Source organism: Acinonyx jubatus, chromosome A1 (assembly GCF_027475565.1).
Source record: "Acinonyx jubatus isolate Ajub_Pintada_27869175 chromosome A1, VMU_Ajub_asm_v1.0, whole genome shotgun sequence".
Taxonomy (NCBI): Eukaryota; Metazoa; Chordata; class Mammalia; order Carnivora; family Felidae; genus Acinonyx; species Acinonyx jubatus.
Window position 1 is genome coordinate 122535815 of NC_069380.1, and position 19212 is coordinate 122555026.

The window sequence follows — 19212 nt, forward strand, 5'->3', positions numbered from 1 at the left end:
ACACTTACCTATATTCTCTTAATTTTCTACAATAAGTCCAAAGTTACGATGAAATAAGAATAATAAGACAATATTTTAAAAGCATTGTTATTTTCTGTCTTTGAGGTCTACTAACACAAAAATGAAAAAAAATGCTGTAAGGGGGAATAAGGCCTTGATTTACATGAAAACAGTGCTAGATCTGGACAGAGTAGATGACAAAGTGGAGAACAAGTCATCTTGGGGGATTCCTTGTGTAAAAAGTAGAAACAAGAAAAGAAAGTCTACTGACTTTTTGCCATAATATTTTAGGAAAGAAAATAAGAATTAAGCACTAGCTTCTAAAAGAAATCAAGATGTAAGATATTAAAAATTATACACTTTAGTTTTCTGTTAAGTTTTTGTTGGTCTGTTATCTTTTATCTGAATTTTTATTTGTGGAAACAATTCCAAGTATATTTTTCTTAAGAAAATTCTCCCCTTTACTGCCTGTAATCTTTAAAATTTTTTACATGTAACCAATAAAATAAAATGTGGAGGTAACTCCAACTTCTGCTTTAAAAAAATCAGCTTTTTAAAAAAGTTTTTTAGAAATTTAAGTAGTCTACACTCAACGTGGAGCTCAAACTTACAACACGGAGATCAAGAGTTGCACACCCTATTGACTTAACCAGCCAGGCACCCTCCCCCAAAATCAACTCTTAATAAATTGTGCATTCAAGGATAACCTCATCACTTCAGATCAACAGTCAGCATTATATTTATGTAATAGTAACAGAGGTACCATTTTTAGAAAGATGATAAAATATTATTCACATGACCATATTCTTTGCAGAGAAACAATAGAAAAACTCTTCGGTAAAAATTCAAAGTCATCAAATCACAAAGGAAGAGAGCAAAAGAGAAAGAAACAAAGAAATTACAAAACAACCAGAAATCGATTAATAAAATGGCAGTATTAAGTCTACACCTATCAATAATTATTTTAAATGTAAATGGACTAAATTCTCCAACCAAAAGACACAGAGTGGCTGAATGGATAAAATAAGACCCAACCAGAGGCTGCCTCCAAGAGACTCACTTCAGCACTAAGCATACAAATAGAATGAAAGTGATGGGATGGAAAAAGATATTCCATGCAAATGTAAACCAAAAGAAAGCAGGGCTATATGTATATCTGACAAAATAGACTTTAAATCTAAGACTGTAATAAGAAACAAAGAAGGTCATTATATAATAATAAAGGGATCAACTCATCAAGAAGATATAACATTTGCAAATATTTATGCTCCCAACATAAAAACACCTAAACATATAAAGGAAATATGAACAGATCTGATGGGGGGGGGGGCGGGAATAGATAATAATACAATAAAAGTGTAAGATTTCAATACTACACTTTCAACACTGAATAGATAATCCAGAGAGAAAATCAAAAAGGAAATATTGGATTTAAATGACATATTACACCAGATGTACTTAACAGACATTTCCAGAACATTCCATCCAATAACAGAATACACATTCTTCTCAAGTGCACATGGAACATCTCCAGGATACATCACATGTTAGCCTATAAAACATATCTCAAATTTAAGAGGCTTGAAATCATACCAAGCATCTTTTCCAATGATGGTATGAAACTAGAAATCAATTACAGGAAAAAAAAATGGAAAATTCACAAATGTGGAGATTAAATAACATGTTACTGAACAACCAATGAGCCAAAGAAGGAATCAAAAGAGATATCAATATCTTGAGACAAATGAAAATGGAAACACAATATATCAAAACTTAAAAGATGAAGCAAAAACAGTTCTAAGAGGGAAAATTATAGTAATAAACATCTACATTAGAAAACAAGAGCTCAAATAAACAACCCAACTTTATACCTCAAGTAATAATAAGAAAAAAGAACAAATTAACCTCAGTTGTAGTAGAAAGTAAAAATAACAAGAGGGTAGAAATGAGAGGAGAGCAGAAATAAATGAAATGGACACTACATAGACAACAGAAAAGATCAATAAAATTAAGAGCTGTTTTTTTTTTTAAAGATAAACAAAACAGACAAACCTTTAGCTGTATTAAACAAGAAAAAAGAGAGAGGACTTAAATTATAAATAGGGGCACCTGGGGGGCTCAGTCAGTTGACTGTCTGACTTTTGATTTTGGCTCAGGTCATGATCTCGGGGTCATGGGATTGAGCCCTAAATTGGGTGTGGAGCCCACTTGGAATTCTCTCTCTTTCTCTCCCTTTGAACCTCTCTCCCATTCATGTGCTCTCTCTCTCTCTCTCTCTCCAAAAATAAAATTTAAAAATTAAAAAAAACATAAATGAAAGAGAAGACTTCACAAGTGATACTACAGTAATAAAAATCTATAAGAGACTACTGTAAACAAATACACACCAACAAATTAGACAACTTAGAAGAAATTAATACATTATTAGAAACATACAAACTACCAAGACTGAATCATAAATAGAAAATATGAACACACCAGTTTCTACTGAGGAGATTGAATCAGTAATAAAAAATCTCTCAATAAAGACAAGTAAGTCTAGGCAGGACCAGATGTCTTCACTGGTGATTTCTACCAAATATTTGAAGAAGAATTAATACTAATCCTTTTTAAACTCTTCCAAAAAATAAAAGAGGAGGGAACACTTGTAAACTCACTTTATGAGGGCAATATTACCCTGATATCAAATCCAGACAAGGACACTACAAGAAAATTACAGGCCAGTATCCGTGATGAACACAGATGCAAAAATCCTCCACAAAACATTAGCAAACTGTTTTCAATAATACATTAAAAGAATAATATAGCACGATTAAGTGGGATTTATTTGAGGGATGCAAGGAGAGTTCAACATCTACAAATCAATCAGTTAATACCCCACATTAATAAAACGAGGGATAAAAAATCATATGGTCATCTCAATGGATGCAGAAGAAGCATTTTACAAATTTCAACATCCATTTATGATAAACACTCTCAACAAACTGGGTATGGAGGGAATGTGCATCAGTGTAATAAAGGGCATGACCAACATCATACTCAACAATGAAAAGCTGAAATCTTGCTCACCAAGATTAGGAACAAGACAAGGATGCTCACTCTCACCATCTTATTCAGCATAGTACTAGAAATCCTAGCCACAGCAATTAAACAAGAAAAAGAAATAAAAGGTACCCAAATCAGGAAGGAAGAAGTAAAAGTGTCCCTATTTGCAGATGACAGTATATTGCCTATAGAATATTCTAAAGACTCCACCCAAGAACTGTTAGAACTAAGAAATAAATTCAGTAAAATTTCAGGATACAAAATCAACACACAAAAACCTGTTGCATTTCTTCTTTTCTTAAGCTTATATTTCTTTATTTTTAAGAAAGACAGTGCGAGTGGGGGAGGGGCAGAGAGAGAGGGATACAGAGAATCCTAAGCAGGTTTTGCACTGTTGGTGCAATGCAGAGCCCGATGTGGGGCTCAAACTCATGAACCACGAGATCATGCCTTGAGCTGAAGTCGCACTCTGAGCTACCCAGGCACCCGTGTTGTACTTCTATACACTAACAATGAACCATTAGAAAGAGAAATTAAGGAAACAATCACATTTACAATAGCATCAAAAAGAATAAAGTACTTAAGAATAAATTTAACCAAAGAGGTGAAAGGCCTATAAGGTAAAACTGAGAGTAATGAAAGAAATTGAAGAAGACACAAATGGAAATAAATGGAAAGATATGCCATCTCCATGTATTTGAAGAATTATTATTGTTAAAATACGCATGCCACCTAAAGCAATTCAGTGTAATCCCTATTAAAATTCCAATGGCATTATTCACAGAAATAGAACAAACAATCCTAAAATGTATATGACACCACAAAAGACCCCCAAGCCAAAGCAGTCTTGAGGAAAAATAAAGCTGAAGGCATCACAATCTCAGATTCAAACTACAGGACAAAGCTATAGTAATCAAAACAGTACGGTACTGGAAAAAAAGAGACAAAGAGATCAATGGAACAGAAAAGAGTCCCCAGAAGTATATCCACACATTTATGGTCAATTCATTTATGTCAAAGGAGCCAACAATATACAAACTAGATCACTCATCACCCAGCTGTGAATTATCACCTCAGCAGTACTTTAGCTATATCCCCAGGTTCTGACAGTGTTTTCATTAACACTGCTTTTCTACATATTGTTGATTCAGAGAGAGGGAATAAATGAGGCTATAGCAGCTCTGACCTCAGCTTTAATTATTATTATTATTATTATTATTATTAATAGTAGTAGTAGTAGTAGTAATTTGACTGGAGCAGCTCCATTATGAATCCTATGTTTAGGCAGGGAATTATATGACTACTTTTCCTCTACCTTACTGACCTCCTGGAGACATAGAGGACTATCTCCTACTTCAGCCAACCTTAAATAAAACAGAAAGATGGTTTGAGCCACTAAAGTTATTTTTAAGTTAAATAGAAAGCTCTTCATAATTGGGCTTTGCCTCTTTATCCTTATCTCCAGTCACTTCCCCAACAAGTATTCTTTCACTGCAGCCTCCCAAATTCTTGTAATTTCCTAAATGGGTCATGTTGTCTCAGGCCTTAGCTATTGCTTAAACATGTTGTTCTGTTGACGTGGAATACACCCCGTCCTCCAATTCTTCATTTAAATAACTCCTTGGCCCTTAAAACATTCTCTGTTTAGAACCCATATCTAATTTCTAATTCTTTATTATTATTATTATTATTATTATTATTATTATTATTAGAGAGAGAGAGCAAGTGGGGGAGAGGGGCAGAGGGAGAAAGAGAGAGCAAAGCATGACTCGGGGCTTGATCCCACGACCCTGGATCATGGTCTAGGCCAAACTCAAAAATCAGATGTTCAACTGACTGAGCCACCCTCAGGTGCCCCTGATTTCTAATTCTTATTTACATGAAATTTCTCTATATTATTATGTCTCTTTTATATATCTCTGCATTATAATCATTAATTCACAAACTGGTCTTACTGCTCAACTGTAAGCTCCTGGAGGGCAGTGAGCCATGTCTTTTTTGACAATGTATGACTCATAATCAGAGGTATTAATTTCTATTCAGAATAAAGGACTTCAGCTGTTATCAGTGGTCAAAATTTGATTTTAAATTGTTCTTCAAACTGATTTTGCTTTTTGCTAAGATCTATTAGTTTTCAATAAGCTCTCTTCAGTATAGCTAATCTTTCCTGTCTTTCAAAGCAGTCAACCCCTATTACCATTAAATGCTTCCTGAAGCAACTTGTTAGCTGATCCTTTTCTAACTATGTCAGGTGATACCAGTGTTGTTTGTCAAATTAGAATAAATATCCAGCTTTTTCCAATTAGCCAACAAAAACTCTTTTTGAGCATCTTTCCTAAAAACCTGAGGGGCACCTGGGTGGCTCAGTCAGTTAAGTGTCCAACTTTGTACCAAGTCATGATCTTGTATTCTGTGAGTTTAAACCCGGTGTCAGGCTCTGTGCTGACAGCTCAGAGCCTGGATCCTGCTTCAGATTCTGTGTTTCCCTCTCTCTGCCCCTCCCCTGCTCATCCTGTCTCTCTCTAAAATAAACATTTGAAAAAAACCCTGAAATTCTTTTCAACAGTTTTACTGATATATAATTCATATGCACTTCACCCATTTAAATGTACAACCATTTTGGAAAGCCATTTGGTAATATCTACCAAAGCAGAGTATACGCATACCCTCTGACCTCACAATTCCACTCCTAGGTTAATACTCAAGAGAAAGCTGGCATATTTTCATCAAAGATATGTAGGAGAATAGAGTACTGCAATAAACATAATACTAAACAACTGGAGACAAATGTCCCTTAACAGTAAAAGATAAAACAAATTGTACGTATAGTTATATAGTAAGATACCAATGAGAATGAATGAACTACAACAGACATAATATGGATCAGTATCACAGTAAAATGTTGATTGGAAGAAGCCAGACACAAAAGAATGTATGTTCTATATTCCTTTTACGTGATGTTAAAAAAACAACAGACAACCCCCTTTAGGGCTAGAAGTTAGAACAGTGGTTATCACTGTAGGGAGACAGTGGCTGGTAGGCATACTGAATGGGACTTCTGGAGTGCTAGTTTTTTATCTGGTGCTAGGTATCTAGTTTGTTCTCTGTGATGTATACTTATGAGTTGTGCACTTTTATATGTGTATGTTATGCTTCAATAAAAAGTTCAAAAGCAAAAACAAAAAAATGGTAAGGCCTACACATTAAAAATATGAAAAGAAAAATTCCATTATGTTTGGAGACATTATTAAGCATCAATGAATGCACGGTAGAATGCAGTCTGCCTCTAATAACATTAATAACAAAACTATTTAAATCATATGTAGTTAGAAAATTATTTTTTTCTGGTTGCATATGAACACAATGCTGCTATCAAATGGACAATCACCCCATAATCCTTGAATATCAGTGTCTGAAATCTTTGTGAAATCAGTTCCAAACCATTTAATAGGTTTTCATTGTTAAAATGTATTCTTGACAGCAGTCTTAAATGTGTGCTAATTGTTAAAAGTTAAATAGTATTACAGGGCTCCCAACAAAAAAACAGTATTCTCTTGCTTCATACCTTCCATCCTAAATCTTGTTTCCTAGAGGTAACTAATTATAACTTATTTTTAATATGCTTATATTCCTTTTCCCTTATTTTTTAAATTTTAGACATAATCCATTGCTTTTCTACCTGAAGACTTTAGTCCTTTTCTATTACTACCATCACTCACATTTTCCCATCTCTAACCCCTCCATATAATCACAATTCAAATTTTGATTTTACAAAATCAATATTCAGTGTTTTAATTTTCATGGTTATTCTGTACTATTCAGTTATTATTATGTTTTCTTACATAAAAATACTTTTGTTGGCCTGTTTTTATGGAGATATGGAGGTTTTTACTTTTTGGTTGCCTGTCTAGTTAACACTAATTTTTTCCCAAACTCTCCAGAAGAATGGTAAAACTTTACCCACTCTATCCACACAACACATCAAACAATCTTTTCCATTTCATTTTCCTTTTGGAAAAATTGCTTCCTGGGGTGCTCTGTCTGCTGCTGTGGTCTGGGCAGGGTGCTCACTAGGCCTGCTGCACAGCTGTTTCCTAGGATATCCCTTCACTGCCACTCAGAGGAGTTTGCAATTTACTGCTTTTTGGTGGAGCACATTTTGCAGTTTTTGTGAGAAAGAGTGCATGGAAGGTAAAATTTTGTGAGACTTTACTTTCTGAAAATAGCTTTATTGTACTCTACCACTTCAGTGCGGGTATGGTAGGATTTGAAATTTTAGGTTAAAATAATTTATTCTGAGACCTTTATGACACTTTTCTAGCTTTTGGAGTTATTAAAGTCTGATACTATTCTGAACCCAGACCTTTTTTACAGACCTATCCTTCATCCATAGAAGCTTTCAGGGTCTTCTCTTTATCTGTGGTGTTCTAAAATCTTATGATGATATGCTCTGGTATGGGTTTCATTCACAGTGCTGGGCACTTTGGGTCCTGTACATCTAGAAACTCATGTTTTTCAGTTTGCAGGAAAGTTCAATTATTTCTTTGATAATTTTTTCCCCCTTCATATTCTTTGTTCTATGGAACTATTTTTCATTATTGGGCTACCTGGATTAATGCTCTAATTTTCTTATCTTTTGTTTTTCCTTCCTTCCTTCTTTCCTTTCCTTCCTTGCTTCCTTCCCTCCTTCTTCTCTCCCTTTTTTCCTCCCATACATCCATGATTTCTAATATAATTTTGGGAAGTTAGCTTTATCTTCCAAATTTTCTTTGCATTCTTAATTTCCATTATATTTTTGGTTTCTTTTTCTTTTCCTTTCTTTTTTTTTTTGAAAAAGAGCAAGAGAGAGAGAAAGATTGAGAGAGAGAGAGAGTGTTTGTGTGTGTGTGTGTGTGTGTGTGTGTGTGTGTGTGTGTGTACACGCACATAAGAGTGGGGTAGGGGCAAAGGGAGGAGACAGAATCTTAGGTACACTCTACACTCAGCTCAGAGCCTAACACAAGGCTTAATCTCAGGACCATGAGTTCATGACCTGAGCCAAAATCAAGAGTCTGACACTTAACTGACTAAACCACCCAGGCGCCCCATCTACTATATTTTTGGTTTCTAAGACCAAGGTACCTCCTTTTTTTCCTTCCTTGGCATCCAAATACTATTTCATGGATATATCACTGTCTTGTGTCACTTTGAGAAGGTAATTTTTTGAAAGTTTTTTCTTTTGTTCCCTCTTATTCTTCTTGTCCCTTCAAGGTCCTCCCTCTTGCCCCAGTTTTGTTTTCATGTAAGAGGTTTTCCACAAATATCTAGTGAACTTCATCTATTGTTTAATATTTAAAAGTGAAGCACTAAAAAAATGTATACTTAGTAAAGATCTAAATGGTCTGATACAAGCAAGGTACTTGCCATTTTTTTGGGAGAACCCAAATATCCAAGACTCTAGGTCTTTCCTCTTGGGTTTGTCAGTTTCTACAGAGGAGAATCCTTTGTTATTCTATGTTGTCAGCATTCTGGGAGCCAAAGAGTAAAGAGAAGAGAATTGGAGGGGTACAGGGAGGGAGGACCTTCTCACCATTCAGCATATACACTTTCACTTAGTCCCTGTTTTCAGACTAGAGCCTTTTTTCCACCCTTTGTTGTATTTGGAGAGCCTGAGTTCTGAGCCTGACTATTCAGTCTTCCATTTCTTGCTAGGTTGAGGAGGAAATGGGTTTATAATACAACTACTCCTGATGTAAACTTTCAGGGAATTCTATCCATTTTAGGCCCTTTTCCTTACTCTTGCTTTGTGAGTGACCCAAAAACCTTCAAATACTGAGGGTTTCAATGTGTAGCTCAAAACGGCTTCCTCTGTAGTGGAATCCCTCTCTATAGGTACTTACATTTCAGCTTTGTCTACTTTGCTGTCAGTCTAACCATCTTTCAGTTTGCCAGCATCTAATAATCTGTTGCTATTTCTTGCCTGCTGTTGTCTCTTCTACAGTCCCCTTTGTTTGTTACTTCTTTACTGTTGTTTTAATGACATTTAGGGAGGAGTAGGGATAAACACATTTATTCATTCAACATTGTTTAGTGACTACTCACTATGCCCTTGGAATTATTATAGGCCTTGGGGGTACAATAGTAATAAAGAATTATAGAAAACAAAAACAAAGAAACATTTCTTTTCTCAGGAGCTAATATTCTTCTTAAGGGAGACAGATACACAGGTTAAAAAAAAATACAGGTATTCCTTACCAAGTGAACTTTCAATCTCTGAATTTAAGAAACAAATAAATTTTTAGAATAAAATAAAATAAATTTTTAGAAATGTTTGTTATCTTAACTTCTGCTACTTTCTATCTGAAACTCAGGACCCAAATAGATTAGAAAAACAGATACCCCTTAATATGCCAATTCGTATCAGAATTAAGAACTTAAAAGATATAGATGACCAGGAATATTTGCATATAAGATTTGGTAGAGGTGGGAGTGGGCAGGAAGCCAAGGAAGTCCTCTCTAATGATACTAACCATATGGATACCTGCGAAAAGACAAGGGCATTGTGTACACAGTTAACAGTGCAAGGACTTGGGGACACAAGCGTGCTTGCCATTCTTGTGGAACAGCAGGGAAGACAGTGTGGCTGGAGTAGACTAAATAAGTAGGAGAGTAGTAGGGAATGATAGCAGAGAGAAAGCCAGGAGTCAGATCATATAGGACCAAGACTATGATAAAGACTTGCTTTATTCTGAATGAGAAGGGAAACCGTTAGAGGCTTATGGACGTTGTGTTTTAAAAACATCACTCTGGCTGCTAGGGGTAGAACAAGACTACTGAAGGGGAGACAGAGTAGAAAGGGTGAGACTAGTTAAGAGGCTACTATAAAAATCCAGATGAGAAATTAGCATCTTGACACAATTCTTTTTGGTGGAAATGGTAAGAAGTAGTTAGATTCTCTGGGGCACCTGGATGGCTCAGTTGGTTGGGCGTCTGACTTTGGCTCAGGTCATGGTCTCACAATTTGTGGGTTTGAGCTCCGCACAGCTGTGCTGACAGCTCGGAGCCTGGAACCTGCTTCAGATTCTGTCTCTGTCTCTCTCTCTCTGCCACTCCTCCCTCACACTCCGTCTCTGTCTCTCCAAAAGGAATAAACGTTAAAAAAAAAAAAAAAGTAGTCAGATTCTTGATTTATTTTATTTTCTTTAAAAAAATTTTTTTTAACGTTTATTTATTTTTGAGAGAGAGAGAGACAGAGCATGAACGGGGGAGTGTGAGATAGAGGGAGACACAGAATCTGAAACAGGCTCCAGGCTCTGGGCTGTCAGCACAGAGCCCGACACGGGGCTCGAACTCACGGACCATGAGATCATGACCTGAGCCAAAGTCGGCCGCTTAACCGACTGAGCCACCCAGGCGCCCCTGATTTATTTTAAAAGTACAGCTGACATGCTTTGCAGACATGTAGGGTGGGGAAAAAAAAAAGAACAGTCAAGTATGACTCCAAAGTTTTGGGCCTGAGCAAGTGGAAAACTGGAGCTACAACTTTCTGAATTACAGAAACCAGGGAGAGCAGGTTAAGCAGGTTGGAGGGATGGGGGTGGATGAGGAATAAAACAAGTATTTGTTTTTCATAAATTTCAATTTGAGATAGCCAGTGGACATCCAAGGGGAGATGTAGAAGGGGCAGGTAGGTATTTGAGTATGGATCTCAGGGGAGAGATCTGGGCTAGAGATATAAAATTGGGACTAGTCATCATATAGACAATATATAAAGCCAGGTGACTACATGCTATTACTTAGAGAATGAGAGTAGAGATAAAAGAGGCTTGAGTAAAACCCTGGATAACTCTGTAATTCACCGGTCAGAAATATGAGAAAGAGCGGTCATGTAGAAGAATCAAGAGAAAATGGGGTTTTAGAAGTTAAGTATAGAAAATGTTTCAAGATGGAAGCAGTGACCAAATGTGCCCATGCTACTGATAGGTTGAGCAGGAAGAGAAGGAGTTATTGGTTGTCAGTGGAGTGACTGGGGCAAAAGCCTAACAGACATGAGTTCAAGGCAAAATGGAAGGAGAAGTAGAAACAGCACAGAAAACTCTTTCAAAGAGTTTTTCTTTAAAGGGAAGCAACAGCTAGAGGGGAATGCAGGGTCATATGAGCTATTGTTTTTAGACTGAAAGACAGATTTATATTCTGGTAGGAATAATTGAGTAAAGGAAAATTTTGATGATACATGATTAAAAAGACAGAAGGGATAACTACAGAAATAAAGTCTTGGAGGCAGGCAGGATGGGATGAAATACATGAGGAGATTTTTTTTTTCTCATTATTTTCTAATTACCTAGGAAGAAGAGTAATGGGATCCACTAAATCGAGAAAGGAAGTTTAAGTAACAAAAGTATATAAATAAAGATTCAATCAGAATACAAGTTTATGTGAATTCTTCATCAGGACAGTAAAGAGTCATACCTTCCAAAGTTCCCTGACTCTTAATTAAATTAGGATTTACTGAAAAAGATTTATGCTATATTTTCATTCCTAAGAAAGTCTTCAATCATGATAAAGTAACCAGTTTCAGGACCATAAATATTAACACAAGCCTCTTTAATCCTCATGATTCTCCCTTCATATCATTTAAAAGTGAAATTAAGTGAGGGATGTCTGGGTGGCTCAGTTGGTTATGTATCCGACTCTTGATTCGGCTTGGGTCACGATCCCAGGGTTGTGGGATAGAGCCCTGGGTCACACTCTACACTGAGTGTGGAACCTGCTTGAGATTCTTTCTCTCTCTCCCTCTCCCCTCCCTCTCCCCATTCATTTTCTCTCTCTCTCTCTCAAAAAAAAAAAAAAAAAAAAAGTGAAATAAATGGCTTAACCTCTTTTTAAATATGTTCTCCTTTTCATCTTCTAAATATTTATACTCTTTTTTTCATTCATATTTCTCTCATGTCCTATCATTAGCAGAAACATTTATCACTAAGACTCTTACTATAAATGAGTATGGATCTAATTTTAGAAAAAAACATCCTGGACTATTTTTATCAATGAATGGAAGCACTAGCTTAATGTTGCCATTTTTATCTGTGTTCAATTTTAAATACAAACTGAAAGAGAAGGATGCCTTTCAAGATCCAATTATTTCCTTTATCCCGAATTGACACTGACTTATGAACTTCTTATAGAAATAAAAGAATCGAAGCTAATGCACTAAGATGATCTGAAAACAAGTAACCATAACAAACAACTTTCAACAAATACCAACTCAATACACCTGGAAAACCCAGGAATGTTGTAACAAGAGAAATAGAATGAGTGGTAGACAATTATAATTGCTGACTTTAGAGAGTAACACCAGATACTAAATAAATTTGAATTCTAGACTGCCTGAATTAACAGGTGAAGAATGGAAAGAAAGTAGTCTCTCTAAACAAGGGGATTTTGTACTACTTTCTCTTTATTAGTTTCCAGACTAGTATAATACTCACTTCTATTTTTTAATCTGTTCTCTCATTTAGCATTATCCATTCATTGCTTCCTAATCCTCTAAATGAGTGACTTAAGAAATTCCCAATTTATAACCATGAGAGAAAAAAGGAGGGAGGGAACACTTAAAATTATCATCTTAATTAGCCTGAAAAACAATTTAAAAAAAACCATGAGGAGAACAATGATGTTAATGAAGAGTATTATCTACATATATTAACACTGACCAGGTTCTAAATCTCTGAAATTCTAAGGGTGTACTTTCACAGAAAAGTCTAGAAAATGAGTTCTTGATTTTTCAATTGCATTATAACTTCAGTGAACTTCAACTCTAAAGCAGAAAGGACAACAGACCCTGGTTACTCCTAACTGAAAGAAAAGCAGAGATATTTCAATTGTATCTCTGTTTTTGGCTTAATATTAAGCATTAATAAACAGTGCTCGTTCAAAAAATACCACTATTTGTTTTATGATAGCAGTACTTTAACAATAGTTAACTAAAGGTCACATTTTTTTGTAATTTACTGATTCTTTATTTGACCAAAACAGCTCACCTGGTACAAAATATTCTGTTTGCATAAACCAATGAAATTCCAAATGAAATCCCAAGCGAATGGCCTTCAAGGTGACAAGGAAAATCAAATAGAGAACAGATACTGTGCCTGTGAGAAAAAATTCAGAAACCATTGATCATTTTTGTGTATTTTACAGACTATTTTAAAATTAGGCTTTGTTTCTATATTCTCAGCAAAGTTTGGAGAATTATTACCTTCATGGATTATGCCCACTAAAACCCAGGTGTGATCTAAAGAACAGAAACCAGCTATGTGAGTTTTCAGAAAACAAAGCAAAACATTATATAGTGGGCCTAAGAACTAGATGAAGGTGGCTCATATACTGAAGAAGGCAAGACTGTCTAATTTATTTATGAGTTAAGTAGAGGATACATGCAAAGAATTCATTACAAAACTGTATGGTTACATAGGAGAAAAAAACAACATCAAACTGACTCTTATTCTTTGTATTGGAAATATCAGAGATAGTCAATAAGCAGGAAAAGTCTGCCACAGTATTTACTGAAAGATGGTAAGAAAGTAGAGAAAGAAAAGTAGTGACTGTGGATTATAAACCTATTTGAGAAAGGTGATAAGCCAAATAATCCATGAACACTCTGATGTCGTATCTGGATAAGGTTTCAACTAGGCAGTACTACCTATCAGATGAAAAGATTACAGATTCTACTCATAGGTATTTATACACAAGGTGAGGTGGACATTCACAGCTTCTGGTAATCTAGAAGTTAAAGAATTACTCCTTTAAGGAGTTATATCCAGTCATTATGGAGTAGAGTCAGGGAATTCAAGTAGGTTTCTTTCTTTAAGAATTAGATAAAAATTTCTGTAAAGAAGCTACAGTTTTAAAAGGGAGAGTATCAAGAAAAAGGGCAAAAGCAAAATATCCTTAAGGAGGTGGAAAATAACCAACCTGGTTACAAGTTTTGTGATTGTTTAACAAATATTTCTATAAATTTATATGCCAACTTTTAAAGATCTGTTCCATAGGAAAGTCGGCAAGCAAATCAGGAAACCACAAATGAGCTACTCTGGGTTTGCAGATTAGCTGATTCAGAAAGAATAAAAAGAGGCCAAAGCTTATATAACCACAACTTTTCATTCTCTGTGGGTGTCTATGGCAGTCTTGTAGTGAATCCTATTGTGAGACAGAGAGGTATAGAAAAATACCCTTACCTCCTACTTTGGTTTTCTGAAACTCAAAAAGCTAGCTCCTTGATGTGATGAGTAATCTAATTATTTTATACTCTAGGGCCTACCAGGAGATCAGATCTATAGGGAGGAGGTGAAATCCTATGGTTTATTTGGGGTTATCAATTTTTTATGACTGTTATCCTTGTCTTTAGCTAACCAGATCTAAGCTTTCATTAGGGGTTCCTTTCACCGTCTAAAAGCTCAGTGTTGCAAAAGTGCTGCAAAAAAAAAAAAAAAAATGTGAAAACATTCCTTTAACGATGCTAAAATTTCTGAAATTTCTTCAGTGATTTCAGAAATTTCCGTAAAACAGGGCTCACAGTAAGAAGTCTCTTCCTTTAAAGAGGCCTTTTCTCTCCAGTAGAGAGAAATCACTGAGGAGGATGGCAAAAGCAGAATAAAGCTGGGCAGGTTGAGTTAGATAAAAAATGATATCCCAGGTTGGAAGGTGATAATTCTGTGCTATACTTTTAAATAGAAACTGTAGGAAAAAAATATTCCATAACCTCCCTTAGTAAGTTCTAATGATTCCAATCCTTAGGATTGAGAATTCCTATAATATCCAGTATGGATCTCTCCTCCTGAAATCTTAATGTTTCCTCTAATTGTACCCACAGAAGAAATGAGGAATAGTGTTTCAGTAAGGATAGAACAGGAAATCCAGTAACTCATCTTTAAAAAAAAGAACTTGGACTTAAAATGGTCATCTACATTTTCCTCTGGGCCAAACTCCACAAAGAAAACCAAAAAGCAGGGTAACATACAAATGAACAAATTGAACATAGATGAACAGGCCTGGTGGGTAACTCCCCAGCCAGACAGTATTCACAGAATCCAACATGTACTCCACTACACAGAAGCTCTATAACACAATGCCTTGGCTTACCTAGGATATTAAATTTTGAAAAAAATGAAGGAGATTTGAAATTGAGCAGTGGCAGCAGGAGCCCTATGAGGTAAAAGGGCACTGTCTTAGACTTATTCCACCACTTTTCAAACTGCTGCAGTCCTGTGTCATTGGCATAGAAAATCATAGAGCCATTGTCAGGGTGGCCACCACTCCCAGCACTTGGACAAATCACTGCAACAGGAAAGCATCAGATAAGACCACAAAGAACAGACAATGAGTATCCCAAAAGACTGACACTTGTTCTACCAACCTCAACTTGTCTCACGAATATAAAGTTTCCCTTTCTGGAAAAAATGGAGGGTTATATTTAGATATAGGATAGGACTCTTTTATCTGCAAACAATTAAAGGTGGTAAAATCTTAGACAATTCTGAGGTATATCCTTAATTTGTATGGGAAGCTATAAAATATCCCACCAACTATCCTTTGGTTCCATTGCCAGAGAGAAAATTTTGGGATGAATGGTATTTGATCTCATTTATACAATGATGTAAGAAATATTGAGGGTGATTTGTTACTTTTATGTTAATAACCCACACAAAGGCCAAAGAGCAGGTTTCTTTTAACAAAATCTATCGGGTTGGAATAAAAAGTGGACATCATTGAAACAGCTGACAGTATTTCCAACACTGAATTGTTGGTTATAGCTTAAGAATCCTTGAATTCCAGCAATCTGGGATAATTCTCCCATAAGTTTATCACATTTTACAGCAGCCTAAGAGCCTAGATGATATCCAGAGAAGTGGGAATTGAATGAAACATTTTTCCTAACACTGATCTTCAAATGGTAATTTCTTTTGTTGAGGAGAGACAATACACATCATTCTGTGTTTCTATTTTCACAATAGTACTTTTCCTAATAATCAGCTCTTTTTAAAAGAACTCTTAATGCTGGTGAAAAATACTCCTACTGAGCAACATTCATACTCATTACTAGTCAAAGAGAAAATGATACATTCATTTTAAGTTCTGTTTTTAATTTTATTCTCTATCTGTTTCTTGGCATGCCAAAGCCAAACACTTAGTCTTCTTGCTTAGTCAGCATTTTTATTTTTTTTAATGTTTATTTTATTTTTGAGAGAGAGAGGAACAGCACAGCTGGGGAGAGGCCTAGAGAGGGGGACAAAGGATCCGAAGCAGACTCTGTGCTGACAGCAGGGAGCCCAATGTGGGGCTCAAACTCATGAACTGTGAGATCATGACCTGAGCCAAAGTTGGATGCTCAACTGCTGAGGCACCCATTGTCCCTACTTAGTCAGCATTTCAACATGTATTTTTTTCTTTTATGTCTGGACAGAAGTAAATTAACTTGAATTTTTCTTGTGCTAGTAATTACAGTGGTAAAAAGCACAGGCTATGGAGATAAATTGACTAAATAACGAACCGTGACTCTGTCACTTAATACTTATGTAACCTTGGGCAAGTCATTAGTTTCACTGTGCCTTCCTTGGTTTCTGCACCTAGAGAGTGAAGCAAAGAGGTACTGTACAACATTTAGACTAATGCCTGCTACACAGTAAGTATCCAAAAATGCCAGCTGTAATTTTATATTAACTGAGATGGACTATTTCATACTCTTACTATTTAATACATTCTTCAAAATAAGCAGATGAATCAGGAAGTGCTAGTATCAACATACCACTATGCAAAGTAAACTTTGCTGATGGTGTTCTTGAAATCATCAGTGTATGAAGAGGTTTTAAAATTATACCAAAATATTTTAGGATAATTATTCAAAGGTGTGTGTGCGTGTCCAGAAAAAAGCTGGTACTTCACTCACTCATTTGCTAGTGTTAACAAAATACAGGTTAATAGGTTTAATTAAAGAGCAAAGTAAGATACTGAATAGTAAATACTGAAATGGTTGCTTCATGAGAGAGACTTTTGCCTGTTTCCTACATCCCCAAAGTCTAGAACAGTTCCTGACACAGGCTTAAAAAATATATATTGAATGAACTGTCTTCTCAGAGATCAATGCATTCAGCCATCAAAATGTTATCATCTTGGGGGCTCCTGGGTGGTTCAGTCAGTTAAGCATCTCTGGATTTTGCTTAGGTCATGATCTCACAGTTTGTGAGTTCGAGCCCTGTGCTGACAGTACGGAGCCTGCTTAGGATTCTCTCTTTCTTCCTCTCTCTCTCAAAATAAATAAAAACTTTAAAAAAATTGTATCAATTTGGTATCTCTGAAATCTAAATACATAAAAGCCTTAGGTGATGTACAAGTTTAACAGTGAGACTGTTAACAAGGTTATCATAGCTTTGTTATTCACCTTCCCTGTGACTGCCATCATGAATAAACCCACATGCTACAAAGATTTCTTGTAAATAAATTAATTGAAGGAAACTTTTCTAAGAAATTAAGATATTTTTGCTAAGCCTTCAATTTATTTTTCTGTATATATTTACTAACCTTTGTTCATTATCAGGAAATTAATTATTCTGTAGCATACAGTTTTGTGTATCTTAAATATTAGTAACTAATACAATAAACATCTAAAAAATTTTACAAACTGAGAACTATGCTTTTAGACTTCTGAAACAATTAGCAGAGATAGAGGCTCTTAAAAACAAGTATTAACTATTTATAGGCAAATATGGATTTTATAGATGTTAGTTACAATTGTGAATTGCATAATATGAACTCAACCTTGTTTAGCTTACATTAACACAATGTTTTATGGAGTTTGTTTTTTTTTAAAGACACCAGTTGCTGAAAATTTAATAGTGGCTCAGTTAACATAATGATAATGATATTACATTAATTATTTACCTAAGGTAAAGCAATATATTCTACCTTAAATCCGTTTTGAAGTGAAGTAGAAAATTAAAAACAAAACAAAACAAAACAAGCTAAGGGGCGCCTGGGTTGCTCAGTCGGTTAAGCATCTGACTCTTGATATTGGTTCAGGTCATGATCTCACAGTTGTGATCTCAAGCCTCATGTTGGGCTCCATGCTGAGCATGGAGCCTGTTTGGGATTCTCTCTCCCCTTCCTCCACTCCCTCTCACTCTCAAAATAAATAAATAAACTTGAAACAACAAAACAGGGGCACATGGGTGGCTCAGCTGGTTAAGCTCAGGCCATGATCTGGCAGCGGTTCATGAGTTTGAGCACCACATCAGGCTCTCTGCTGTCAGCTCAGAGCCACTTCAGATCATCTGTCCCCTTTTTTCTCTGCCCCTCCCTCACTCATGCATGTACTTTCCTTCTTTTTCTCTCTCACTCTCTCAATCAAAAATAAATAAACATTAAAAACAAAACAAAACAAAACAAAAACAAGCTAAGCTTCAAATTCTAAGCTACTTACCCGGGTTGCTATCATTGGTACTCAGTACAGCATCTGTGTCATTAATGTGATGAATAAAATCTAAAAATTAGAGAAAAAAATACATTTTAATACCAAATAAAAGATGTTAAACTGATCACCCTCTAAAATCTTTGATCTATAAAAATCTTTTAAGATCTAGCATGGGGTAATACACCTAGTACAAGGAACAAAGACTGCTTCATTGTTAACACAGCTTCGCCTTTGTCAGTTTTCTGTACTTATAGAAATGATGCCATTGACTTCAGAGTTCTCACTATGGAAAATTTTCACATGATTGAGGATTAAAAAAAAAAAATCTAGCCACAAGGCAGAATTTAGTTAAAGCCCTGGAATCAAACTGTACAAATGTTTTCTTATACTCACACTAATTTATATGTAAGTATAGTTACACCTTATATAAAGAAGGGGAAAACCAACACTTATAATAGCCAAGCTTATCAGGAGAACCACTTAAAGTTTTTAGAAAGTATACTACATGCTTTTATAGACTGACGGTTATACAGTAATTATTACTCACAAGAACCACTAAATTACACCAAAGGAAGTAGCAAAGTTAAAAGCATATGCAGATATCTGAGCATTCATATTATTCTATAGTTAATGAGAGAATGGGTAAAGAATGTGTTTTCTTGTTACTTTATTCTGTTTGATATTAATTTTTTATAATCTTAATAAGCATTAAAAAGTGATGATAAAAA

The 19212-nt window shown here is 35.4% G+C and overlaps 1 protein-coding gene across 7 annotated transcripts in view; it reads right to left on the reverse strand.

The window, feature by feature from the left end:
• Positions 1-19212, reverse strand: part of SLC38A9 (solute carrier family 38 member 9) — an 82525-nt gene that overhangs the window by 20522 nt on the left and 42791 nt on the right. For 6 of the 7 annotated variants that reach the window (XR_001430288.3, XM_015072553.3, XM_015072552.3 and 3 more), the window contains 3 exons: positions 18494-18553; positions 15160-15354; positions 13062-13169 (listed from right to left, as the gene is read on the reverse strand). Coding sequence is in view for 6 of the 7 variants with exons in the window: in XM_015072553.3 (XP_014928039.1) it covers positions 13062-13169; positions 15160-15354; positions 18494-18553 (363 nt within the window). In the remaining variant the exon portion in view is untranslated. The remainder of the gene's footprint in view (positions 1-13061; positions 13170-15159; positions 15355-18493; positions 18554-19212) is intronic. The other variant, XM_027041861.2, reaches the window with a different exon arrangement.